We start from the raw sequence: 16,433 nt of genomic DNA, 5'->3' as shown, positions 1-16,433 counted from the left end.
CTGACGCCCTGCCTTGGACCTTGATAACTAGAGGTTGAAAGAAGGAACTGCCCATTGAAATGAGTGCACTGAGCAAAGCTCCCGTCCTTGCAGCAGCATTTGATTCCAATGCCTGGCACAGAGTGGTACCAGATGGCCTCTGCTAGAGCCCTTTTCATTACCCCGTGCCATACCGCGGGGCCGGTACCCTGGCGGAGACTGAGCTGGTTTTTTGAGGGCAGGGCCTGGTCTGGCATTTTGACCCACATTTGCACTGAATTAATCACTTTGAGTTCTGTCCCCTAGCACCGGGTGCTAGAACGACACGGACTTCTGGGCAGCATTTGGATGCATGGAGATGGGAGAGGGAGGGCATTCCGGTGCAGAGCAAAGGCTCCGAGGCAGGACGGAAGCTGTGCGGAGCCAGCCCCTGGGCCCAGTCGTAGGGACGGTCCCACAGATGGGCTTTGTTAAGGGGACAGGCCCATGGGCGGCCGCCTGCCCTGGAGCACGGGCAGATCAGCATAGGGAAATCAAAACGGAGGAAACTGAGATGCTCAACCCACATCCACCCAAACGGGACTCGCCCGGTCAGCCTTGGGGTGCCAGGAGCGGGTGCTATGGGATGTGCCTGGGGAACGGTCTGCTTCCTCCCTCCACAATTCTCTTTGTGCCACAGACCTGGCATCCAATCACAGACTCCCAGAGCCATGATGACATGGGGGCCCTGAGGTCCGCCAGAGGCCACAGGCTGCATCTGCTTTACTCCCCACCACCCCCAGGTTCAACAGACCCACAGAGTGGTGTTGCTCCAGACTGCAGATCAGAAAGGTCGGGGGAAGGAGGTGAATGCCCCTGTGGGAGCTTTCCAGCCTTCCCATGAGGAAGTCCTTCCTTTCAGCTCACCTCTGGCCCTGCTGCTGTTTCAGGGAGTCAAGAAACAGGGCCCTGGAACTGTGTGGTTGTGGGTGAAAGCCAGGTGGCCAGGGGGCTGGGACCACAGGTTCAAGGGGCCTGAGGTTGTCTCGGAGCCAGGAGCCTCTTCCCTCCTTCCCTCCTTGCAGCAGATGGGAGTTGAGCATCTACGTCGAGCAGAGCCATGCAAAGTGCCAGAACATGCGGGAGAATAGACAGGGCTGACCCATGGCCCTTACTCTCCAGGCAGGGGCACACTGTCTACAAACCACACACACCAAGAAGCAGCAGCCACTGTTGTCAAGCAAGGGTGAAGTGCTCCAGGCTGGTTTGTCATAGGGAAGTGACTGGCAGGGCTGAGTCCTGAGGGTGACCAGCCATTAACCCAGGGGAGGGCCTGGGTACAGGGAAAACGGCTGACACCTGACACCATCATGGGCTTCTTATGAAACAGGCAAGGCTCCTGCCTTGATGAATGCATTTAGTGCACCCAGCAACCACCCATGAATGAGGAACCCGGACAGGGAGCAGCGAACTGACTTGCACAATGACGGGCAACCAGGAGGGGCAGAGGTGGGATCCAAACCAGGAAGCCAGGAAGACACTTTCCAGGACTCGGCCATACCAACCACTGGAGGGCCAGGCACTGCACAAAGTGCTCATTTTACCTTTTTAAATTCTCAAAACAGCACCCAGTAAGAGGGAGATACTCTTTATTATCACCTCCCCATTTTTTTTTAGAGGGACAAGCCAAAGCACAGAGAGGTTAAGCAACTTGCCCAACACCATACAGCCAGGAACTAGCAGAGCTGGACTTGAACCCAGCAATCTGGCTCCAGGGTCTGTGTGGCTGGACTCTGAAAGTGGGGGGGGGGAGAGCCCTAAGGCCAGAGATGCGGGTCGGCGGGGCAAGGGCCCAAGCTCTTCAGGCCTCCTGGACCACATTAAGAAATTTAGTCTCTGGCCTGAGAACAATAGGAAGTTACTGAAGAGCTATAATTAGGGGAATGTGGTGACTGTATTTAGAGCTTTTAAAAGAGCAGCCTGGCTGCTGTGTGGATGTTGAAAGGGACAGGGCAGAGTGAACGGGGGCAGGTGCGTTAGGAGGCCCCTGCTACAGCCCAGAAGGCCATGGTAGAAGTAGCTGGCTGGGGAAGGGCACGCAGGGATGGAGAGATGGGGACAGGTCTGCAGGAGGCTGAATGGTACAGGTGGAAGGGTCTGGAGTAGCTGCACTTGGAGGCCAGCACCTCCCGAGATGAAGGGGTGCTGCTCAGTTTAGCATGTCGAGTTTGAGGTGCTTTCAAGACATGCTGGAAGGGTGGGGTGGTAAGTGTCAAGAAGAATCTGGTGCTCTGACCAGATGAATACACACACATGATAGCTGGACCGGTCAGCCGCACAGGTAGTGAGCTCCCTGTCATTGTGGGCATGTAAGCCTGAGAACCAGGGATATTGTAGGGAATTCCTGGTACAGTTCATGGCTCCCTTTCTTCCAACACTCTGATTCTATGGAGTGGGGGAGAAGCTGGAGGTAGCAGGGCCGTCGTCCTCTGATCTCCCATATCTCTGGGTCTCCACCTACCCCTTGGAAATTGCAAAGGCCAGCTCACAGAGACCAAGGCTCTCCCGGGAAGAGCCCCAGCTAATGCTCCTTCAGCCAGCCCCCTTCCTGCATCCTTGTCCCCAGAGGTCCCCCATCCCATCCTGCTCTCCAGGCCACTGAGTCAGAGGGAGACCTTATGCAGAACACCTCCCGGTGACGGCTTAAGAGGGACTTTCTCATAGCATCTGTAGGACAAGAGACAAGGCGTGGAGTCCCCTGGATGACAGAACCCCGGGCTCTGCAACGGCTTCCGGGGGAACATGTGTCCTCTGAGGGCAGTAAGCACTCCCTGCTGGAACTGAACCAATAGAGAGGCAGGAGCCTCATGGTGGGAGGGTGGGCTGGACACAGAACAGCTGAGCTAAGGGCCTGGAGTGGGCAGGGGTAGTGAGGGGAGGAAAAGGCGTTGAAGAAGCAGCAGAGGCCCAGGCTGTGTGGCCTCTAGCAATGCAGGGCTTCAGGAAAGCCCACAAGAGGCCTTAGGAGAGGAGACAGGGGCCCCGTGTGCCCTGGAAGGCTGCGCCCAGCCTCTCAGGCAGCCAGTTCCTCCCCTTTGTGTGTGGCATGCTCTTGCCCTTTGAAGGGGAGCCCCTGCTGCCAGCAACCCCATCCCCACCCTTTTGGACACAAAGAATTTTCTGCAGGGAGGCCCCCACCCAGGGCAGGGGCATTTGGCATGCAGATGGGAGCAGGGGGCAGTCCCCACGGAGCTCCTGCCAGGGTCTGCTGGCAGCACAGAGCACACCCAGGAGAGATGGGGACCCCTGTTGCCACAGCCTCCCCAGGCCCTCCCCAGATTCCAGCCTCAGTTTCCCTCGGAGAAGCCTGCAGACCCCCTTTACTCCCTGAGGACTCAACAAGCAGCTTCTGTAAGGGGTATGATCCCACTAAAAGAGGTGGGAGGATTCCCAAGGCTTCTGAAAACTTCCTTCTGGATGGCAAACCCTCCATTGATTTGATTTTTTCAAAAAAAAACCGGGCAAACGGCAAGCCCCCAAACCCGAATCAATCCCCTTCTTTAAGCCCCCTCGACTTTCGAACTGGGTAGTGAGTGGTGGCCCTTCTATTGACATGTCCTGTAATCCTCGTGAACACCAGCGTGAGCCTCTTGGCATTGCTCGGGACCTGGGGGAGGGGCCTGGGTTCAGATGTACAAGATACCCCCTGGGCACGGGCACGGGCCCAGGGCTACAGCTAGAATCTGTCTCCCACAGGGCTTGTTAAACACCCCCACTGCAAGACCCTCACCACAGGGATTCACTTCTGGCTTTGGGAACAGGGATCAGCCTTGGTATGCTGTGCTCCCCATGGAGCTGGGCCAGCTCTGTGAGGGTGTGCAGATGCGAGGAGGGGAGAGTGACTTTAAAGAGTTTAGTTGCTGTAGAGGTTCTGCTCCTGCCTTGCTCCAAAAGGATATGCTCGGGCGGCTGCATGGACAGACAGCCAGGCACAGATTATACCGTAAGGGAGCTGGGAGGTAAGGGGAACGGAGAGAAAGCAAGGGCAGGGTGATCAGTGGGAACTGGGGTTGGGGCTTAGGCAGAAACTTCTGCTGGAAGGATGAGCTTGGGCCACAGGGTGAAACCCAGATTTGGTGCTAACCTTTCCGTGTCTAAGAGATAAGACCCCATCCATCCCTCCTGAGAAGCCAAGCATTCCAGAAACCAAGGCTGGACAATGATTTTCCTCAGGGTCCTCCTCACCAAGGCCTGATGTCACAAATTTTCCTGTAAATGTCACTTTATAGCAAAGACAGTAACGCTGGTCTGATGCCAAGTCAGTTCGGTCAATGCCTGCTCTGTGGGAGCCGAACCAGACTGAACCGGTCCCTAGCTCCTGGTCTGTATGACCTGCTTCAGCTGGCCTAATAGGGTACAGCACTTTATACAGATGGTGTATACTAGTGGCTTTAGAGTGGAAGCTCTGGGGCTAGACTTCTTGGGTTCAAGGCCCAGTTCTGCTACTCACTAGCTGTGTGACCTTGGGAAAGTCACTTAACTTCTCTGAGTCTCCATTTTTCTTTTCTGTAAGAATATAAAATAAAATAGAAAATAGAAAAAAAATCGGTATATAATCACTTCAGAGGATTGTTTTGAGAATTAAATGAATCAATAGATGGTAGAAATCTTTGAAGAGTGTTCAATAGATATTAGGTAGTAATAAAATTTACAGATGTGGTACAGCCCCATCTTTGGTACAGACCTCCTTTTTTTCTTTTTTTTTTTAAGATTTTATTTATTTGTTAGAGAGAGAGCGCAAGCACAGGCAGACAGAGTGGCAGGCTAGAGGCAGAGGGAGAAGCAGGCTCCCTGCCGAGCAAGGAGCCCGATGTGGGACTCCATCCCAGGACGCTGGGATCATGACCTGAGCCAAAGGCAGCCGCTTAACCAACTGAGCTACCCATGGCTCACCCCTGGTACAGACCTCCTTTGATGCTGAGGGCGGTGGTCATGATTGCAGCTGCTATGAACTGAATGATTTCATTTAATCCCACAACCACCCTGTAAGGAGGATGTTGGCATCCCCATTTTCCAGATCAGAACTCTGGAGCTCAGGTCACATGACCAGTTAGTGGCAGATGTCCAAGCGACCTCACATGCTGTGGGCTTGCCCACTTGACTCTTTTGCCCAAATGAAAAATGTGCCAGGGAGCCTGGGCAGGTGAAGAGGAAGCTCCTGACCATTGGAGTAGGGGATGGGACAGGATGGACGCCCCCAGCTGCCCTGTCTAGGCGGGAACCCAGCCCACTGAGCCACCCCTACTCTCTCAGCCGGCCCCATGGTGCAGCCCTGACTTGGGCAGAGTCCGTCCTTTCCTCTCTACCGGTTGCTGGGAAACACCCACCTCCATCGTGCACCCCCAGAGCAAACGCTGAACCTACAGCCGGATCTGGGGTCTGCATGTGGGAGGGGCAGCGACGGAGATGGCTTCCATATCCCCTAGCAGAGGGACCTAAACCAGCAACGAAGTGGTGAGCCAAGTCCTGGGCTAGGCTCAGTAAGGGACCTGGTGACTGTGGGCCCTGCTCCTGGCCGCTGGCTTTGGTGTGTGCAAATGCAGAGATGAGCTATTTAAAGGCAATAGAGAGGAGAACACCCTGTACAACATGCTTGAGGCCGAGCCACGAGTGGCAAATAGATGGGCATTGACTCTAACAGGCAAGGAGTGGCAGTCTGGAGGGCTGTGTTGCGAAGGATTCTGAGGTCCGTCTAGGCTCACGCCATGTCTACATTTTCCTTCTCTGAGCTAGATGTGTGGTATGGTAGCAAGTTCTTCAGGAAGTCAGAGCAGGGAGACAGTCCACGGGGGACTGGAGTGGTCCAGGGAAGGCTTTCCAGAGGGTGCTGGCGCAAGCTGAAAATGATTAGGAGTAAGATGAAAAAGATATCTTTCCGAGAGTGTCAAACTATGCTTAAGGCAGATGGCACTCTGCCTTAAATCTCAGAGGCTTCGACTTTCCCACCAACTTCCCATGAGGGGTGGCTACTTAATGAGGTTCTCAGTTTGGTTCAGAGCTACCTGCTAGTTTTAAGGGCTTTGGAGAAGCTGTAAAACGTTAACAACTCTCCCAGGCATTATCTGTAATAGATATTGCTCTGTATTTTTCTTTTAACTGAGAGTCAGGAAATGGCTCTTGATCTTGAACACTTAGAGGTAGAAAATGCCCTTGACACCCAAAGGATTCTATCACAGATAGCAGGATGGAGGGTACAGTGACATCAGTCTTCTCATCGGTAAAATGGGGCAATGAGAGCGTAGGTCCCTTAGGGAGGCTGTGAGGATTGGAAGACATATCACGCACAGCATGGGCTGTGGTATGGTATGTACCATATCAACATAAGACACTCCCATCAGGGTGTCGTTAGTTTTACTGTCAAGGGAAGGGGAGTCTGCCTGGCATCCCCCAATGCCCACCTGGAAGGTGGCTGCTGACACCCGGTGCCCCCTCCCCCACCCTTTGGCCAGCAATGTGGATTTGGCTATTCTCCACTCCAGTCCCTTCTCTTTCACAGCACACCCGCTGCCCAGCCCTGGGTGACATCTGATTTCCTCCGTTTGGGACATTCCAGTTCTTTTCTTTACAGCAAGCAAATCAAGCAACAGGCAGCTGGAGTGCTCGCTAAGGGTTCCAGCCCAGGAGAGAGGCACTGATGGGGGAAGAGTGGGGGCCTGAAGTCTGGAAACCACACTGCCAGCTCCCTGCAAGTGGGCTCCCCACCCCCATCCTCTTCTCCCCTCCCTGACCCTCCCCTCCCAGTGGCCAGGCCCATCAGATCCAGGCCTTCTGCTCACATCTGCCTCTGGCCTGCCTCCTTCCAGGCTCCTCTCCCATGGGGTCCCCTTGGCCTGGCCTTCCGCCAGCCTCCCAGATTTGGTCTCTGCCCAGCATCCTGCTTTCTCCACTGGGATGGGTGGTGTGCCTTTGCCCCTGGGTTCCTGCCTCTAGGCCACCGAGTAGGCTGTGGGCCTCCCCAGGACTGCCCTGTCTGATGGCCTTCTTTCTTCCTTCAGAGAATGGCCCAGGCCCACCTGCTCTAGGATGACTGTTTGCCCCACATCCTCGGGGGCCCCCCGGGAGCACCCATACTGTTCTGGGAATGGCATGGAGTGCCTGTGCACCCTTTAGAGCAGGAAGCCTCTGCATGTCTGCATCACAGAATCACTCTGTGAACTAAACCACGTCCCCAGCTCTCCTCTGCCTTTTCTTCTCACTGGGGTTCCTCCGGTCAGCCTCTTGCTTCTTGGCCTCTCCCCCTTTCCACTTTTGCCCTTGCTCCCACTGGAAGAGCACACGTAGGAAAGGGAAGGCCAAGAGCATAGGGAGGCCTTGAGTTGCTCCAAGACACCTTCACTGGCCCAGAAGTGGTTTGCTCCTAGAGCAATGCTGTCCCATGGAACTTTCTATGATGATATATACGTTTTATATCCACACTGTCCAACTGGTAGCCATTGGCCTTGCATGTCTCTTGAGCACTAACCTGAAACGAGGTCACTGTGACAGATAAACTTAATTTTAAGTAGTATTTGATGTGAATTCACGTACGGATAATGAGTCACACGTAATTGTATGGGGCAGTGCGGCCCTTCGAGTGCCCCTTCATGAAGCCCTGGACTCTAGGGGATGCCTACCAAGGCCACCTCCTCACAGAGGGGGCTGCCCACCACCTCCACCCCCAGGACCGGCCCTCCCTCTGGCTCCACGGCCCTTGGTTACCGACCTGTGGCCCCCACTGCAGCCCCCGTTCCCATTCACCCCATTCTGTTCCTGCCTGCAGCCCAGTCCAGACCCCAGGCCCCTGTGGCCTGTGTCGGCCTCTCGTTTCGCCTTCCTGCTCTGCCTTGCTCTCCCTCCCATTCTAGGAGCACAACTGCCCTCCTCAAGCCCTTCCATGGCTCCCCAGTGCTTTCACATAGATCTAACAGTCTCTGAGGCCACTGTTGACCCAGGCACCCTGGCTCTCTGCAGCAGAATCTTCCACCACTCCATTCCCCAAAGCCAACCCCTCCCTCTGGTTTCCAATCTTCAGAAGCTGTTCCCTTTGCTCCCTGGAACAAGGCCCCTCCACTATCCCCTTTGGCCTGGAAGACTCTGATTCACCCTTTAAGACATCACTCGAAAATCACTTTCCCCGGAAGCCACCGCCCTCATGTATGTTACATGTTAATACGCTCCCCAGACCTCCTTGGTTCCCATCATATGACGGGGTCACCACCCGGGGCCTTCTTTGTGCTCTATTTGCCTGTGAGTTTAGGAGGGCAGAAGTGTGTCCCCCACAATGCCTGATCCACAGCTGGCTCTCAGGAAACATTTGCTGCCTGTCCGACTGCAGATGGACAGGGGAAGGCGGCAGGACGTAGCAAAGAGCCCTGGAAGTGGGGTCAGGAACTTGAGTTCTACTTCTGGATCTCGCCACGCGACTGGGGTAGCCCCCAGCCCCTCTGTGGGTCTCTATTTCCCCATCTGTAAGATGGGGTCAGTTCAGATGCTCAGGCAGATGAGAGGTCTAGAAGTCAGTGGCTGCCCCAGAAGCTCCGGTTTGCAGACGAGGAATCAGCATGGCCCATAACAGTGTCCGCCCCCAGGCCCTGCAAGCATGAGACTTGACAGGGCTGAGTCTCAAGGGGAGGAAGCAAGGATCTGGGGCATGCCCTGGCCAGCAGCAGGGGCCGGGGAGGGGAGACAACGAAGAGAGGCACTGAGCAGAGCTCCCGGGGTCAAATGTTTGTCCCTCTGCAGCCAGGGCCCCTTGGCGGCAGGCAGCGGGGAGTGGGGGTGGGGTGGGGGGGAGATAGGGGGATGGGGGGGGCCCTTGCTGCCCTGACACCACCTCCACCACCCAGCCACCCCGGGAACACTCTCAGACAGCTGGCAGAGGCTACTGGCTCATGCTGTTGGGTCCAGACACTTCCCAGAGGACTTGCAGGGGGCCTGGCAGAGTCCTGGATCCCCTGGGTCCTGGCGGGGCATGGGAATGGGCTGCTGGCAGGACTGGGACCACCCGTTCTGCTCTGGTCCTGGGACCTCCCTCTCCTTGAGCCCACCAGAAAGCTGCCTGGGCAACTACCAGCCTTTGCCTGGTAGTAGGACCTGAGAGGAGCCCAGCTGCTGGGCACTGGAGCCTTGTGCCAGAACGGCCACAGCACCCACCTCAGTTAGAACTGGGTTCTGACACCAGCCATTACAACCAGTTTGCAAGCTCAGAGGGGTGAGGGTATTTGCTGCTCACAGGGCTCTAAGAAGCAGAGTGGGGATAAAAAACCTCCTCCCCGCTCCTTCCTGTTCCACACCACCTCCGAGTCCCCTCCCAGTTCTTGCTCAGGGAAACCTTCCATGGCCAGCCTGATCCAGAACCTCTTCTCAGACCACCACAGCCCTCACCTGTGGGTCTTTTCCTTCATTTGAGCCCCTGACCCCTTGTGCTGTCCAGAGTCTCCTAAGTCACCAGGATTCTCACTCCCACTGGCTAGTTCTTCCTCTGGTGGCACCAGTGAGACCGCATGTCTCTCCTTCCTGGGGAGGGCGAGCTCTCTCCATGTACTCCCATGATTGCTATGGCTAAGAAACACTAATGGCTTTTAACCCACTTAGGTTCAAGGACATTTCAGAAGGGGGCAAATCTCAGCATCCCTTTCCCAGAAAAACACACAAACATAAAATGATGGGGACCAGGCGACCAAGGATAGGAAATGTGGCTTAGAAACAAGAGGGTATAGGCTTATTTGAGCCCAAGGACAGCAGAACCAGGGAAACCACGGCCTGGGGGCAGTGGGCAGGGACCGGGACACCATTCCCTGCAAGGACAGCCCCATCTGTCCCTCTCAGCCCCCTGGATGACTCTCTTCCCAGCTGAACATGGCAATAAAAGTCTGGCAGCACTGATCCTCAAGGGATGGATGCGAGGGCCGCGGGGGCCCAGCCAGCCTCAGCCAGGGCCATCGGGCACACATCCCGCCGCGTGGGCGCTGGACGGCTCACACCGCCCTGGCGGAGTGCCAGGAGAGAGAAGTGGGGCCTGGCAGCCTCCGCGCGCCTCCCTGCCCCTTGCCTTCCTCCACCTGCCCCGCGCGCGCCCTGGCGCTCTCAGCGCGGGACGTGGGGGCGCCCGCCGGGCGCGGGAGCTGAAGGGTCCCGCGCAAGCCGCCAGGGTCCTCCCGGCCCTCCGAGTTCCCGCAAGCCCGCGTCCGTCCCCGCCCCCACCCACCGGCAGACAGGCGCTGCGGGACCCGGGCGCACCGCGCGACTCGGAGCAGAGCAAGCGCCCGCGGGCGCCCGCCGGTCGAAAGTTCGGAGGCTGCGCGAGGGGGCGCCGCCGGGAGGGATAAAAGCCAGCAACAAAGAGCACAGACCTCATCCAGCAGTTGGTTGACTCGTCCCAAAATAGCCGTCTCCATTTGCTGCTCCCCACGCTCGGCTTCCAGGCGCAGCACCCGGGCCTGCAGCTCGGCGGTCCGAAAGTGGGCGAGTAGGCTGAGCGCCAGCGAGCACAGGGCCAGCGCCAGCAGCCCGCAGGACCCCGGGCTCGGCAGCCGCGCGCAGCGCTCCGCCGGCGCCACCGCCAGCGCCACCGCCGCGGGCGCGCTGGGCTCCCCGGGGTCGCGGGCACCGGCTGTTGCCGCTTTGCGGGCGCGCTCCGCTACCATCCCCTCGAGTCTTGAGAACCAATAAATAAATAAATAGAATAAATAAAGGCGAGCGCCGCTGCCCTGAGGCGCCTATCCGAGCTGTGGGCAGCGGGGGGGGGGGGGGGGGGAATGTCCCTTTCCTTTGCTCCCGGCAGAGGATGGAAAAAGGAGCGGCAGGAGGGGAAAGCCGAAAAAACACCACCAGCGGTAATCGGGGTACACCCAGGTGAGAAGAAAGTTACTTAGAAGAACGTTCCAAGTCCAGAAAAGTTAGGGGAATCTGGACGGCTCTCCTCTCCGCCCCGTTTTTCCCTTCGAGTATCTGCAGAGTCCTGGAGTTGGTTCTGCGCTGTCCGTCCTTCTTGGTGTCTCGCGCCTCCTGGGCGAGCCGGTTTCAGTCCCGGGGCGAAGGGGCGCACATGGAGGTCCCCATGGGCAGAGGTGGGTCGTGGCCGCTGCCGAGGAGCGTTGGGGCCGATTCCGGCGCCTCTGTAACTTGACACACTAGCCGCCGCTGAACGGATCGGATGAGCAATCCGTGCTACTTCCCAAACTAATCTCTCCCACCCCCCCTCCCTCCTCCTCCTCCTCCTCCTCCTCCCCTTTGCTCCTCCACCTCCTGCGGGGCCGACGGCTTGGATTTATTTATTTATGCAAACTCACCCGGCGTGGGGGGCGTGGTGTGCTGAGCCCGCCGCCCCAACCCGCCCGACCGGGAGCCCCTCTCCCGCGCTCCCTGTCCCCTTTGAAGTGACACTTGGGGTTATTTATAGGCAGGAAGGGGGTGTGGAGTGGAGCGGGACTTACTTCTCTCCCTTTCTCCGGATTCACATCGAGGGCCCTGTCTGTCTTCCACCGAAGTCATGGGGCCAGGACAACTGCTTTCCGAAAAGTTGGCAAAGGCAGCCTTAAGGATAGTCCAAGGAGACTGGCGGTGTTCTTGTTGGGCACCTGGTTGAATTTCAAGATCTTGAGCAGGACGATCTAAATCCCTTCGGCTACCATTGCTCTTACCTCCAGGTGTCTGGGATCTCATCCCCTCTCTCTCAGGCCAAATCAGTTTCACATTGTTTCTGTACATCCTGCGCCCTGCTGTCCTGAGCTTTTGGTGGGGGCTCTTTCCACCTACCACATCTTTAACATCTTTACTCTGGGGTGAAAAGTCAACCCTCTAGGGGGTGGCGGAACTTTCTCTCTTTCAGAAGCAAGACATAACAAGGTACAGGAGAATAAAACTGAGCAGAAAGGTCCATTCAAGGTATTCGAGAGTCCGGGTCCTGACTCCCCTCCTTCCTGCCTGGCACTGATCTGTGATCCACTCCATCCCCCTGCCCTCTGAGCAGCCTGCCCAAACAGCCCAACCATCGAAGGTGAGCAATTCCCCCACACACTCAGACTCCCTCCCGGGCATGAGTCCTTTAGAGCTAACCCTGCTCCCTCCTGCTGTCATTTCCTAGGTAGAGAAAACCTAGGGGCTGAAGGGCATTTTGTAGTTTCCTCTCTTGTCACCTCCCCACTTTGAGTAACACTGTATCCCAAGAGACCTTATCTCCTTGCACCTCTTGACATTCCTGCAAACGGGGTGGCGGGATAGAGTTCCTGGAGAAAGCCCACCTCCCAGGAACGTGGGTGCAGGGGCTGAAAAGCTGGCCTTTGGGATGTGAAATGCGGGTGGGGTGACAAGAGTGTTGTGATTCCATTTTAGAACAACAGCTGTGCCAACTTCACATTGTACATATTGACTTGGTGGGGCCTGATGTGTAACAGAGTATCAGGGATGACCTAACAGTATGGCACATTCCACAGAGTACCATGGTAAGGTAGCACTCAGATGTAATCTGATGGGTCAATCAGCCGCATAGAAGACCACAGGGATAGAAAGTGATGCTGTGGAAAGCGCTGGTGACCAGGAGTTCCAGGTCAGTGCTGGCTGGAGCATTTCCTTGGCGTGGGAATCCCACGTTTCTCTACCGGGGATGGATGTCTCCACTGGGCTGAGCACACAGGATCCCTGAGTGAGCACCCTGGTGTTGGCGACCACCAGGGGGCGCCAGAGAATTTCTGCACTGAGAGAATGTGCCAGAGATTCAGGGACTGGCATCCCCTATTTCCAACCCCAACCCTAGCCCACCCCCAGGCAAGTGGGCATGGAGGGACTGAACTTCTGGTGGGGGGACTAGTTTCATTCCTTCTGCCTTCCACAGGCTGATCTTTCCCTTCCTGGACTTAAGGAGCGCTCAGGACTGTTAATGGCAATGAAATGATTCATTGGGGGTTGGAACACGCTTGGTGGCTGGAAACAAGGAGGACACAGGGGGCAGGCGTGACCCCAGCATCACAGTGGACGTGTCTGAGCCTTGGGGGCTTCAAGGGGGCTCTAGAGTCCGAGAAGCCTGGGTCTAAATCACAGCTGTGCAAGCTTGGAGAACTTAATGACATGTTGCGGGTAAAGCACTCGACACGGGGCTGAAACAGAGCAGGCTCTCAGAAATGGCGTCTGTTGCTTCTGTAGGACTCAGGGTTGCTTGTCCCAGCTAAGATGCAGCCACTTCTGGGCTCCCAGTTGTGAAACAGAAAGAAATGTCAATCCCACGAGAAAGCAAATGAGTCACAGTCTCCGTTTTCCCAAGCCTGAGAGCCAGGGGTAGATGCTGAGTGGGGGGCCCTATCCCCAGATGTCCTGTCCCTTCTCCCTGCATGTTCTGGGGGAATTCCGGCTTCCAGGGAAGCATTGCCTAGCATGGGCCCTGAGTAGCTGGGCTTATCTTGAATGCTCTTTCTGCAGAAGTGGGGGCTGGGACCCATAGACGCGGGGCTGAATAAACCTGACTTTTCAGGAGCTCAGAACCCATCGGGGAAGATTGGGTATGTTCAGAAACAACCGCCACATGAAGCAGAACAGTGAAAATCCACAAAACAGCGCACAGGCCACAAGAAAGTGCTTCGGGGATTCCCAGGAAGAAGGGCAGGGATCCTGTGGTTCAGGAAGACTTTCTTTTTTGTAGCAAGAAGGCTTTTGACATTAACTCAAAGAGTTTGACCTTGCTCTGTGACCATGCTTCTACTCCTAGAGAAAAGCAGATATTCTGGGTACCGGGATAGAAAGTTAAGAAAAAATGCCCCGTGCACATGGGCCATGCAGTTCATCGAGTACTTTCTGTGTTTTTCTGTTTTCATGTATTTGCTCCTGCTGGACTTTCTGCCAGAATGTCCACCCTTCACTCACCAGCTCTCTGCACCTGAACGTCCTGTCGTTCTCCCCAAGTCCAATTTTAGTGCACAAACCCCACTTCTCTTCTTCTCGCCTGGGGCTTTGACAACTTCAACCTCCCACTTCTGAAGCTCTTAGCATCTCAGCATCTGAGCCCACTGCCTATCTACTCCGGTCTCTCTGGCCCGATTTTTAGTCCATTCTGAAGACTCTTCTTTCGTTCCCCGGATCAAAAATGGGGGTTATATCTCCTCAGGACAATCAGCCTCTGCTGGGCTGTGTTCCCCACAGCTCTTAATCTGACTGCATGTCAGAATCACTTGTAGAGACCACAGGAGTGCCTGTTTTATCTTCAGACCCTATTCTCACTTGTCCCCATATCTTTGGCTCAGTTTCCCCTGAGGGATCCCTTACCACCAGTCCATGTGACTCCAGTGTGACTGACCCCATGCCCGGCTCTATCTTCTAAGATTGGGAAGGGCTTTCTAAGAGGGTACCAACCAGAGCTGCAGGAGGCATCGTATCACAATTCCTAAAGACCTTGCCTGAAAATGAAGCGAGCACGGAGGCAAGCAGAAGTGCAGAGAGAGGGAGTCCTGAAGACGTTAAACTCCTGGATCAAACTGTGCCTGAAACTCATCTATGCCGGCACTTTTTTTTCATGACAGGAGTCATTTTTGCTCAAGCTAGTTTGAATTTTTTTTTTCTCACAAGGAAAAGAACCCAGAATCACAGACAGGGGCTCCCCGTGTTAGAGAGTGAGTCAGAAACCCTTTGTGGTCAGAGTAGGGGAACAGGGAATCCCAGCTCCTATCCTGCTTATAGAGGTTCCCCAACACTTTGGGGTGTACACGCAGGGTAGAAAATCACTGCCCTGAGCGCTTTCCCTGGGGTGAGGGTGTCCCTCCTGAGCTGCAGGTTCTGTCTAGCTCATGATGACTCTCCAGTGCGAACCCACAGCCCGAGTCCAGCACTCCTCACCCACCTCCAGCTGCTTCCTGGCAGCTCATTAAGAGCTCCCCTCCCAACCAGCTCACCTCATATGCAGCGTCCCCTATTCCTCCTCCCTGTCATTCCTCTAGGCATCTGGCATTGGCATCACCTGCTGCTCAGGCTGGACGGGTGCCTTCTCCCTCCCCCTTACATCCTTTATCCATTTGGGACCAAGTCCTCTTGATTCTACCTTCTTAGTTTCTTTCAGATCTGTTCCTTCTCTTGGATTCCCTTGCTCCCACTGCGGGTTCCACACCTAGCATCTAAACCAACCCAACTTTCCTGCATAGTAGCCATAAACTGGGAAACCGAGCCCAAGGTGGCCTGGCCCGGGACCTGCCGGAGCATCTCCCATGCCCTGCATTCTCCCTGTTGCTTACTTCTCTCCAAGGCTTTAGGATCGCTGGCACAGATGGCACTCCTCCCAGCTCTGTTTCATGCATCGAGCAATGAGATAGAAGGGACCTGGGCCCCCCGGGGGCTTTGTGGGATCAAATTGCCAGACAAGCCTAGACTTCCATGTGAAGGAGAAGTAACTTGTCTCATTAGAGCCACTGTTACTCAGTCTGTCTTGTGTTGCACAAACCACGTCCTGTGACCTGTGGCTGCCCTCTCCCCTAGGCTGTGAGTTTCTAGAGAGCAGGGGTGGACTGCATTTAGCCCTGTATGCTCAGCACTCTGCACAGCGTGGATGCCCGAGAGATGGGGTTTGAGTGAATCCACAAGTGAGCGGATGATGGATGAGTTCGGGTTCCTGCTCTCTCCCTGTCATATTATCTTACCCTGCGCATCTGCTTCCTCTTGCACAAGATTTAGAGGTTGGTGGGCAAGGGAGGAAAAGGAGAATTGGGGTGGCTAAAGGCCTTCCCAGCTCAAAAATTCATCCACTTAGTGAATATTCACGGAGTGCTTTCTGTTGCCAGGCCCCCCCTGGTGTTGGGGACACGCCTGTGCCACGTGGCAGACTCGTGATGGAGGTGCACAGGGACAGTGTTACAGTACAGGTCATGCGGAGCGTAGAAGAGGAGCCCCTCGTAGGCTTGGGGGAGGGGGTGGGGCCTGGAGGACGAGCTGAGTTAGTCAGATACTGCGGTATGGGGAGGGCTTGTCCAGGAGAAGGATCTTTCTGTGTAAAAGCCCAGAGGTAAGAAGGAACATGGTGCTTTGGGGAAACTATGAGTGGCCCATTGTGTTTGAAGTACGCAGTGCAGAGAGTGAGGGCTTAGGGTGAAGAGGCAAGCAAGGGCTGGACAAGACAAGAGGTTTGGACTCTGCAAGGGCGAAGGGGAACCAGTCAGGCAGGGGCTATGCCCCTGCCCCAGGTACTGGGAGGCCCAGCTCCCAAAGAACACGAGCTGAGCTCAGGCTCCGGGTAGAGAGAAGGTGAGCAAAGCAGTTCTCTTGGGCTCCAGCTGTCAATCCCGCCTTTGTACGAGCTTTGAATGAAACGTCTGCCCCGGTTAGAGTACAGTAGCATGCAGCATCTCTGGGGAGAGCGCTCTGGGGTTTGGGGGCCAGCCCAAGGCCCCTGCTTGGAGCTGCAGATCAGACATTTGGAAATGCCTTTTCCTGAGTCCCCACTTCCTTCCCATACAGCCACGCCA

The 16,433-nt window shown here is 55.8% G+C and overlaps 1 protein-coding gene across 5 annotated transcripts in view; it reads right to left on the bottom strand.

The window, feature by feature from the left end:
* COL13A1 (collagen type XIII alpha 1 chain) overlaps positions 1-10,506 on the bottom strand; it is a 140,437-nt gene extending 129,931 nt beyond the window's left edge. For all 5 annotated transcript variants that reach the window (XM_044239672.1, XM_044239674.1, XM_044239675.1 and 2 more), the window contains exon 1: positions 10,350-10,506. In XM_044239672.1, coding sequence (XP_044095607.1) covers positions 10,350-10,394 — 45 coding nt within the window. In that variant the 5' untranslated portion in view covers positions 10,395-10,506. The remainder of the gene's footprint in view (positions 1-10,349) is intronic.
* Positions 10,507-16,433: the final 5,927 nt, after the last annotated feature.

This window comes from Neovison vison, chromosome 2 (assembly GCF_020171115.1).
Source record: "Neovison vison isolate M4711 chromosome 2, ASM_NN_V1, whole genome shotgun sequence".
NCBI lineage: Eukaryota > Metazoa > Chordata > Mammalia > Carnivora > Mustelidae > Neogale > Neogale vison.
The sequence above is the reverse complement of the archived record's forward strand: the minus strand, read 5'-3'. Positions and strand labels throughout refer to the sequence as shown.